Source organism: Psilocybe cubensis, chromosome 12 (assembly GCF_017499595.1).
Source record: "Psilocybe cubensis strain MGC-MH-2018 chromosome 12, whole genome shotgun sequence".
Lineage (NCBI taxonomy): Eukaryota > Fungi > Basidiomycota > Agaricomycetes > Agaricales > Agrocybaceae > Psilocybe > Psilocybe cubensis.
Window position 1 is genome coordinate 506771 of NC_063010.1, and position 10198 is coordinate 516968.

Here is a 10198-nt window from a genome sequence, read left to right on the forward strand (position 1 = left end):
TTAACGCGTCTTTTAACCTTTTAATGACACCCTGGAGCAGCCGACTCGAAAAAGAAAGGTTCTTTGTCTGTTTATGTTCTTGGCTAACCAGATGGTTAAAAGACGTTTGTGGTTGTACTTTTCGATGGAAGTTTCTTTCATTATAAGAAATTTCTTTCTCAATCTGTTCTATTGAGAAGTCGTAGTTTCAGGCATAAATACCTGAAGCATCTAGCATCACCCCACGCTATTTCACTGCTTCCAAATACACATGCTAAATCACGAAGAAACAGCGCCTGCTTGCGAATCCTCAAGTGGAGCCCAAGGAAACAAAGCGACGACACCAATCCATTCGATTATTGGCCATGATGCAATACACAAACTATCTACTGCATTTGACAGGTTAATCATTTTTTGTTTGTTTTTTATCCGCAATCTCCGCGACATATGCTTCACCTGTGCCATTTGGTGAGAACATTGTTCCGTCTATGCTCTCAAATTCACTCACATACCGCCATTTTTCGATAGCATTATTTTTTGTGCGATGTTTTCGACTGCCAATGTATCTGGCGCTGTCATTTTGTCAGATAATTTTGCTTTCTAAACGTGCTTACACCGACCTGACCCCAATCTCAGGCTCATGGTATCGGAGACCATTGTTCGTGGCAACAACATGCCTTCAGGCTTATCCTTACCAATGGCTATCATTGGTTACTTTGGATACCTTGTCAACCTATTATTCTGGCCAAGACGTTCTCCTAACCCCCCGAGCACTCGAGAATTCCAAGCCATGGCATGGCTCATCTTCATCCATTATTTCTTTGCGGTGTCGAAAGTTCTTTTCTCTGCATTATCGGTTGTGTTACAGGCGTACTGTTACCAACGCCACGCCAGATGGACAATGAAGATCGATTTGGTCGATGTGAGACTTCAGTGCGGGAGGAAAAATGGAATATTCTTCGTGTCGTTGACATTGTTGAAGCGTGACGGTTCTTAAACTTGGAGACTTGTATCTTCTACATATCTGCCGCACTCCTTCCCAAAGTTTGATTCATCGAAGTCACGTCGATCGGTGTTATCGCATATCTACGATACGACGAAGTTTCGGAATTCCCTGACTCGTTTATTGAAGGCTTGTACACATTTACAGTTGTTTGTATGATACATGATTCAGAAATGTAGAAGTTGTTAGGCGGCCAACGCAATGGCGTCACTCAGCCCTTTGATGGATGGGGTAAAGAAGTATTCTCCCCCACGAGGAATAACCCATTCATCGTCGAGTACGAGCTCAAATGAAGGATTATTTGGGTCAACACCAGAAAGCTTGCGATTAGGACCACTCCCAAGGAGCGGATCGACACTTATTTGATGGTCAATTTGCAGTATACCATCATCAATCAGTGAAGACTTACCCAGGAACCTCTGGAGTGGTCTCTCCGAAGGGGAACGTTGGATTGTTGACCCAACCTATGTCATGCCATTAGGACCGCGCAGAATGCCTGAAATTATGGTATTTCTTACTTTGCTGGATGAACTGGAAGCCATTCGTGATGCTACTCTGGTAGCAAGCGAATACGAGTCCGCGACCGTGGTACGTCTTCTTGTCCGCCCTCTCCTTCTTGGTAACCTCAGGCCCAAATTGAATTCCGCGGCGCATGATGCGGTTCCTCTCGGTAGAAAATCCTAGACTCTCCAGGTCAGCCCGCGGAAGGGTCTTGCGGACGTGTGCTGCGAATGGGCAAAGTTTCTGGAAGTTAAGTTCTGCCGAGAATTGGAAGTTATTGTTTCTGAAATAGTGTAGACAATTAGTAGGATCACTAATGTCAGGGAGTGACTCCAAAGAAATGTGCCTACCGCTGGGGGTCGGCGCCAAGTTCTGGGTCATCCTTGAAGGGTGCTAGGTCTAGTGGTGCACCTATGACAAAATATTCAGAAAATTGATATAATTATTCAATTCAACGGATACTGACCGCTCTTCCAGCGTCCAACTAAGCGAGCGCCTAAGAGGTCGGCATTCTCTTTCTCGGTAAGGCCCGGGACTTTAAGCTTGTTTCGTTCTACAAAGTCGTCAAACTCTGGTACTTTCTGGAAGAGGTAACGGAAGACGAGGAAGCTGCCGTCTACCATCCAACCATCACGGTCCGTTACGTTGGGGTCCCCGTCGTGGCCAAGGACAATAACGCCAGGACGGATGGGAGCAGGTCCTGGAGGAGGGTTTGTGTCGAACCCAATGAGCGCTGGATTGGACACTCCATCAAGGTATCCGAAACTGCACGGGCATCGGTAAGCATTCAGTAGAAGAAGACCAGATTGCTTACTGTTCATGGGCGGATAGGTTTCCTGGTCGAGCATCACCACGAACAGAGGTCACTTCAACAATGGAAGCGTTGTTGCTTCCAACGCCGAATATATTCTCGATGTCGTGAAGAGTCTTGTTTACAGTGGCATGGCTATCACCTGTCACTATGATGACACCATGGATATCTTGCTTGAAAGGCTCGTCCCAGTCAGGGACGAAACTGTCCCCAGTTCCAGTACCCTTGTCACCAAGGCTTCGTCCAGCATCTAGTCGTTGACCACGGAGAAACGCTGTATCGTGCAGTTTTTTATCGTCGATGTCGAGCTGGACTTGTGTCAACCCTAAATAAATGAGATTGATGGGGACATTACATACCGTCTTAAAACCAATGTGAGAGAAAGATATATTGACGCCAACCATAGGGATGAGGTGAGGTCTGACACTGTGACCATGACCATATCCCTGGCCATGTCCCTTCTTGTGCTCGTCGATTTCCTTGCGATCTTTGAGTACCTGGGCGACACTCTTGACCAGCGGCACGAATGATACAAGATCTCGACGGAATTTGAGGGCGTCCTTGATTTGGAAGAAGTACATGGTTTCTGTCTTCTTGGGCAATCCACTCCTTCAGTGCAGTATCATTAGTCAGTAAAGATGCAGTAGCAAACGAATAGAAGGAACAAACAGGATATCCCCTTGGATATTGTCGAGCTTTAGTGCAGGTGGTTGGGCTGAGACTGGTTGTTGCGTAGCCATTATGGTGAAGTTTGCTAGAGGAAGCTAATGAAGATACCAGCTTTATTCTATCCCTTTATACAAAGCTCGAGGGCAGTGTTCGCCTTGAATCGAACTATCAGCGCTATAAACCTTGGCAAATAGAAAGTGGGGTAGTTAGAACATCATATAAATTCACCGCAGTAGAGTCGGATCTCAAACGAAGACGGGAGCCGCCCATGGTGAAGGTACGAGGAATGGAGTGACAGCCTTCCAGATTACCGTTATCTCCTTCCATGAAGGGAAGAATGTTGCGCTATCTGGTCTTTCAGCCCAGTTGGTAACAACTACATTTTCACCTTTGCCCGTACCCTGGTAAAGGCAAGGGGGGGAAGAATGTTGCGCTATCCATGATATTGTGGGGTACGCAAGACGTCTGAGGACGGAATCGGTCAAGAGTCTCAAACAGACTGTCCAAGATAGACAGGCGATAAAGTGACATGGTCAGATGTCATGCAGGGAAAAAGGCTGACTTTTCGCCCTGTTCCTGTGGATAGAATATAACGAGAGCTTTGCGGACTCAAGGTCCAGAAGCCAAATACGCGCCCATTCAGAAGAAAATGCGGGCATGCTTGGCCAGTTTCATACACGAAGCTGCAGGAGGCCATCCCTTGATTTCTGTGATACATTGCGAATAATTGCTGTTACTGAAAATTGACGTCCAGTGTCCGCCCATCTCGTATGAATTCGCCAAGAAGCAGTCGACACCACTTGGCCTGCTTGGCCTATATAAAAATAGAACATGTTCCTCATTGTTTTGGGGAGCGACGACTGCTGATCGAAGCTTATAGATACCCTGGATGTGTAAAAAACGGGGTATTGCCTTTGATGATGAATGCTCGTGTGTATGGCTTTGAATACATGCCTCTTGCTTCTGCTGGCTTTCTGATTTCGCCCTGGGTGAGGGAATCAAGATCAATGGAAATTTTTGGAAGTCAAGTTGATCAAAACACTGGACACTTGAGAATAATATCTCAGCAAGGCGGAGAGAAGGATGATGATGGCTGAACCAGTTAAAAGCAGAAAAGATAGGCGCTGACATGTACATTTATCGGACTTTGGGTGTCATTCGGAACTCCAATTAGTTTGTCGCCGATGTCGGCAAGCATTGTAAGTAGCCATGTTAGAGAAGCAACTTCGAAAAATGAAACTGCCAGTACATTGGAACATAAATTGTTTGGATTAACTCCTAAAGAAACAGAAACTCGACAAGGTCACTAATTGGGGTGCTCGAAGTGCGCACTGCGAGAAACAAAGTTCCAATGATTCACGAGAACACACAAAGTTTGGAGGATAGCAAGAGAGGTACCTCGTTTACGCCTTAGAACACAGATTGCGCTCGAAACGTGGTGAGAGTGCAGATGAGAGTGCTGTGGCGAGTGTGCTCTCATTGAGACACTCTCATATGTGAAACCTCTGATATTGCCCATGCCGCTTAGGGCCAAGCTGAGGCAAATGGCGCACCCTTGAAGCGCTCAGGCTGAGGTTGCCAGATCGACTTGCTATCCACATTTCTTCGAAGTATTCACTTGGGCTGCTCATTGGATTACTGTATTTTTTTCATACTGAACACAAATATTTTCGACCGTATGTTTGAAGTAACTTCTGAATCTACTCGTCAACATCTTCAATCTCCTCGATATAGATAGTACGGTACATAAAATCACTCCTCAAAGTGTACTTGACTCCTTCACGCACTCCTTCTCCACTATGACCAAAACCTCTTTGCTGGAATATTAACACTCGACCCATCTTGGGCTCAATATCCACATATTTTCCTTTCGGCCCAAGTATACGCGTTGCCCCTCCCTGCACCCCTTCTTCTCCAAGATAAATTTGCAGCGTGACGCGAGCTTGACGCCCATCGGAAAGTTCTATCTGACCATCCAGATGTGGCTTAAAGAAGTGCCCTTTTTCATATCTCAGAAAGCTGAGCCGTTCATTGACCCTTCAGATCATCATTAGATCCCACGCGCAAAACGCTATCCCTCATAGACCTACCCAACCAAGTTCCAAGTTCCTTCAACAGTTCCAGGCTTTCCAATGACTCCTTCCCATTCGTCGCCTGGTTCAATTTCGATAAGTTCGGGGATGTAAGGCAAAAGCCGCTGGAAAATCATGTCGGCCGTATTGTGGTCGAAGCGCAGAATACGCAAGCTGTTTCTGTAATCTGGCACCACGTCGTTGTTTAACTCAGCTGCGGTCCATTCTTGATCCGACTCTGCGAGGGCGATCAGATCCTCACATTCCTTTCGTGTAAAGACATTATCGAGAACTTTGACATAAAACCCTTCGTACACTTTGGCTAGTGGTGTTTGGGAAAAGTCAAAAATTGGGGCAACGTCCCCTTTGCTGATTGTGGACATTAAGCGCTGGTGGGGTGGTTGCTCAGGGGGTATTGTGCAAGTGATTATAGTTGTCAACTTAAATATCTAGGAATAAAAGGCTGTGCTAATATATCACGCTGGACAGTCGTGTCATAGCTTTGAGTATATTAATAGTGCTGCAGAGGTTTCCGAGTAGCGTAGACTACCGGCACAGAAATAATTGTTATGCTCACTGTCTCTCATCTTTCAATGAAGTCTCCTCATTTTTCGAGGCTCCTACTCTTCTCTCCCTTTCCTTTTCTGTTGAAGTGTTTGGTACAACCACTCTGAGATTCCCTTTCCTGTATTTCACATAGTTCCCGACCTCAATTATCTTCATCGCGCGCAATTCCAGCGTCTATCACGTGACTTTATGCGACAGTGTTGAGGTTCGGAGAATCCCGGAAGTTCAGCAACAACTTTTTCCTGAACTCGTGAAATGGCATGGCCAGCCTACCTTCGGTATTTTGGTTGTATATACTTGATTGGGACACTTTTTACAACTCTCCGTATGGTAAACAGAACATACGAACCGTGTCATTACGTATGTCGCAAATTACAGGGATGATTGCTGATTCGTCCTACTGTTAGGCCCATTTCTTGACATCGTCAGCAGTCGGCCCAGTGGGCTCATCCGATGCAGCCAAGTTGCATTGATGAAATGCCCGCACCTGGTCTGGTTTGAAAGCTCCAACGACAGTGTGAAGTAGTCCTCGATTGTGGAACAGGACCATATCTTTCTCTTTCCTGAGGTTTAAAGATGAGTTGTATGCCATTTATTCTACAGGCTAATCTAACATACCAGTCATGAGGATATACGAACTGAAACCTTGTCAGAACCAGCATTCTAGTTTGTTTTCGAGAGCTCACCTCTGGACTTATTGCAGGTCTTTGCATACTATAAAGTAAGTCTCTGACTTCTTTGAGATCCGTGAGATGGGCCCCGTCCGGGTACAACGCTCCATCTCGTGGGTTTCCCTCAGGGATAGGGTCGATATGCAATTCCGCTACGCCACACGGATGTACTTGGAATGAGAGTTCTCCTGTGACAGGGTTCTTCCACACCTGTATCCACGGTAGGTTGAGAAAATATGCAAGATCAACATATTTCTGCACACACCACAGGGTAGACCTTTCGACGAGACTCTTCCCATGGAGGAAGGTCGTCAAAAGATGACTCGAGGCCGTCACTCTCTATCCCAAGCCCCGTCGACTTGGCGCGAGCCGGGGCCATCCACACATAGGGGTGAGGAGCGTACTTGACCCGCGAACGAACAGCGACGCTCTTGAGTTCCTTTGGCAGGATGTCGAACATCGTCCTGCCTGATACAAAAGCAGTTGTCCCAAGCGGCACCGGAAGCTCGTCTCCGGAACCGTCGTCATACCTCACAACCTGCTTCGGTCCCTGAGGCACATTGAGAGCATATAAAGTTGTGACCTTTGGCGGCGAAAGGTTGTACAGTGCAGCGTCGATGTGCCATCGGTAGAATCGGGTGACGCCTTTGTCTTCGTCTTCCTGGCTCACGATGCTCTTGTGGAAAGTCTTGTGGTGGGGGTGCTTTAAACGGGCCTCAGCTAGCCCCTCGTGGTTGTAAACAGTGCCATTGCCGATGAGCTGAACTTGTGGGACTCGAGGGATAGTCTTGAGATCGGGATGTAGGATTGACTTCTTGTCAGCCTCAGTCTGCTTATTTCCGTGTCCATAATTCTCGGAAGCAGGATCAAAAGCCTGATGAATCAATTTACGGAGGTATCGAACAGCAACGAGCTACAAACCTTTGTTAACGCATACTGCTGCTCTGGTGTCATGTCGACATTGCGAAAGAGAAGGGCGTCATACTGGTGTCAACCAGTGAGCACCCTGTCGTCGCCTTGTAAACGAAAGAAGGAACATATACCTTGTAGAGTGCATCCTTGAGTTCTTCAAATTGCTCGGGAGTAAAGTTCGCCGGGTCGAGTCCTTTGACTTCCCTGCCAAACTTTGTGAACTTGGAAGGGTCTGCGGTCTCTGGCAGAGGGATCGGAAGTAGTTCAATAGCCATGTTGATTAGGATGATTAGACAAGATGCGATGCAAGTGCAACCTCCACATTATCTACGAGCGGGGTGTGTATTTAAGCATTATGGTGATAACGTAACATTGCAGCAATGTATCATGCACATGCTTTCTGTATTTGAATGATAGTGAAATGGAAGCTTGCTTGTTGCCCTCACCGACAATTTTATAGCCACAGCTACAAGCCGTCACAAAATTAGACGCTCGGTGGATGACAGGATACTTGTGCCATGTGTTTCTGTGTTTTCCGAACTGCTGGGATCAGCCCAAAATCAACCCAGGACTCAGGAGGGCTTTAAGCCACCGTTCGGACGAAGATTAGTATCTCAAAATAGCTCGACGCTCCACCCCACCTACTCCCTGATATCAGGTTCTCAGAATGAATGCGGTCGAGAGGTTGATCTTTGAAAGCCTATAATGCATGGTCAGGCTCTGAGAGTGAGTTAAGCCAACGCATTAATAGTTTTCAATGATCTAATCGCAGAGCAACCAGGCACTATTTTGAGCACATTATGTTCCAACGGATGAGGTATCTCCCCGAACTCTGCGAATGGATCTCTAGAGAGGAGTATACAGCAACACGAACCTGCCTCATTCGAGATATTGGGGGATATCAATAAAATACAGTACTTGTGCTCAGCCAGTAGCCAAGTCGACACGTATCACTGCCCATAGGAAGGACCAAAGCAGAATTCAGCACCTACAGGATCAACCCAGAATTATTCGGCGATTACTACACCGAATTGAGGGTGATGCGTTGTCCCTTACCATCCGAAAGATCCTGAGAATTCCGAATGTTATTTCGGTTCTCACAGATTCACGGCTCTTAAAATAGGTGTATCAGGGCTATCAGAACTTCAACGCCTTCCACTGTATCCACCATGAGTGCTATCGAAGACAGTCAGCCTAGAGCCATTGCCTCTCCTGCACTCCAGGTGGACACCTCCTCTATCCCTCAAAAGCAGTCACTCGGCGAAAGGCTTATTGCTTCAAAACGAAAACTGACCACCAGAAACGGCTGGTTAGGGGATTACAACTACAGCTGGCTTTGTCTGCCCCCTGTGCCGTTTTCAAAGGCCTACAACGAACGTTCACCCCCATTTTATGGCCTCAATGATGACTTACCGGTTGTATTGGCGGCAGCTACTGGTCTACAGCATGCTTTGGCCATGCTTGCAGGTGTGTTGTGTGCACCAAGAATAACATGCTACGGTGACAAACATATTTTTCTTCAGGACTCATTACACCTCCCATTATATTTGCCAGTGCTTTGAATTTGGACTCTGTAACCTCCGCGTACATGATATCTGCATCCTTAATTGGATGTGGTAAGTGTAAAGAAGCCTTCGTATTTTGTGCTTCTAATGGCATATGTGCATTCAGGAATACTCAGCCTCGTGCAGATGTCTCGCATGAGGCTATTTGGTGGATATTATCTGGGGACTGGCCTCATCTCAGGTAACCATTAGATTGTTTTTTCATGGTTAGTTCAGCGCTAACCTTCCCGACAGTGGTTGGAACGAGTTTCAGTACATTATCAACAGCAAACGCAGTAAGTTAACTTTCTTAAAAAGAAGGAAGTTGCTTTTTGTTAACGTTGCTTCTCAGATATTCGACGCGATGTATGCCGATGGGACGTGTACTTCGACTACACTTGCGGATGGAACTATTCAGCGGAATGCCTGTCCAGAGGCCTATGGAAAGCTTCTAGGTGTGCTAGATGTATATCCAAAAACAAACTTTAATTACTGATGCTTGGCATAGGGACTTCTCTGATTTGTTCCTTTCTTGAGATGTTCCTGGCCTTCGTGCCTCCTCGTACCTTAAAAAGGATATTTCCTCCAATTATCACTGGTATGTAAAGCTTCAATGCATCTCTGACTTCACTCTCTAAACAGCCCACATCAGGAACTGTGGTCCTTCTTATCGGAGCATCACTTGTGGGATCTTCAGGCGCCCTTTCGTGGGGTGGAGGCTCGAATGGTTGCCAGAATTTCCCAGCTTCAGGAATTTTTCAACTATGCCCAACAATCTTTGCTCCTCGTCCTTTACCATGGGGATCGCCGGAGTTCATTGGTCTAGGTTTCCTGTCCTTCATTAGCATTGTGCTGACGGAAATGTTTGGATCACCATTCATGAAAAACATTAGTATCATTGTCGGTCTTGCTGTTGGTTGCATTGTTGCCGGTGCTACAGGATACATTGACAGCTCCAGTATCAAAACGGCTCCAGCAATTACTTTCCTATGGTATGTCTCAAGTACCGACGTTTACCATTCTTGATCACTCAAAACGTTCCTTCTACACAGGGTACACACGTTCAAAATTAGTGTTTATCCACCAGCCATCCTTCCAAGTAAGTTGTCCTTTCAGGAAAGCTAAATTTCTACCATTAACTGTTATCTGCAGTGCTTGCAGTCTACAGTGAGTACTTTCTCCAGTGATGTATCCCAGATTTTTGAAAAATTTCAAGTTTCATTGGCAATGGAAGCAATGGGAGATATCACAGCTTCGGCGGAGGTATCCCGGGTTGACGTTCGAGGCGTAGAATTTGACTCTAGAATACAAGGCGGCATCTTGGTGAGAACTCTATTCTTGTCAATAGTTTTTCTCTCATCAGTTCTTCGTAGAGCGACGGTATCGGGGGTTTCTTCTCCGCCCTGTTTACAGTTGCGCCGCTGTCAGTCTTTGCACAGGTGCGCCATATGACCAGTTATGCTTCGTAA

At 46.4% G+C, this 10198-nt stretch overlaps 4 protein-coding genes across 4 annotated transcripts; 1 reads left to right on the forward strand and 3 right to left on the reverse strand.

The window, feature by feature from the left end:
- Window positions 1–1167: 1167 nt before the first annotated feature.
- JR316_0012157 (Peroxidase 2) lies at window positions 1168–3034 on the reverse strand (the record flags this gene model as incomplete). The annotated part of the gene is made up of 8 exons (XM_047897790.1): window positions 1168–1339; window positions 1392–1446; window positions 1501–1766; window positions 1834–1894; window positions 1950–2248; window positions 2298–2602; window positions 2654–2903; window positions 2964–3034. 8 exons carry the CDS (start codon window positions 3032–3034, stop codon window positions 1168–1170), a joined length of 1479 nt encoding a protein of 492 aa, XP_047742679.1.
- A 1629-nt stretch (window positions 3035–4663) lies between these two features.
- JR316_0012158 (uncharacterized protein) lies at window positions 4664–5418 on the reverse strand (the record flags this gene model as incomplete). Its single annotated transcript, XM_047897791.1, has 2 exons — window positions 4664–5000; window positions 5054–5418. The coding sequence occupies 2 exons, from the start codon at window positions 5416–5418 to the stop codon at window positions 4664–4666; spliced, it is 702 nt and encodes a 233-aa protein (XP_047742680.1).
- A 587-nt stretch (window positions 5419–6005) lies between these two features.
- On the reverse strand, window positions 6006–7460 carry JR316_0012159 (Alpha-ketoglutarate-dependent xanthine dioxygenase xan1; the record flags this gene model as incomplete). Its single annotated transcript, XM_047897792.1, has 6 exons — window positions 6006–6165; window positions 6221–6240; window positions 6289–6483; window positions 6539–7147; window positions 7195–7257; window positions 7317–7460. 6 exons carry the CDS (start codon window positions 7458–7460, stop codon window positions 6006–6008), a joined length of 1191 nt encoding a protein of 396 aa, XP_047742681.1.
- An 894-nt stretch (window positions 7461–8354) lies between these two features.
- JR316_0012160 (Uric acid-xanthine permease) lies at window positions 8355–10198 on the forward strand (the record flags this gene model as incomplete). The annotated part of the gene is made up of 10 exons (XM_047897793.1): window positions 8355–8652; window positions 8709–8801; window positions 8857–8931; window positions 8985–9025; window positions 9082–9184; window positions 9238–9327; window positions 9382–9721; window positions 9782–9828; window positions 9946–10052; window positions 10103–10198. 10 exons carry the CDS (start codon window positions 8355–8357, stop codon window positions 10196–10198), a joined length of 1290 nt encoding a protein of 429 aa, XP_047742682.1.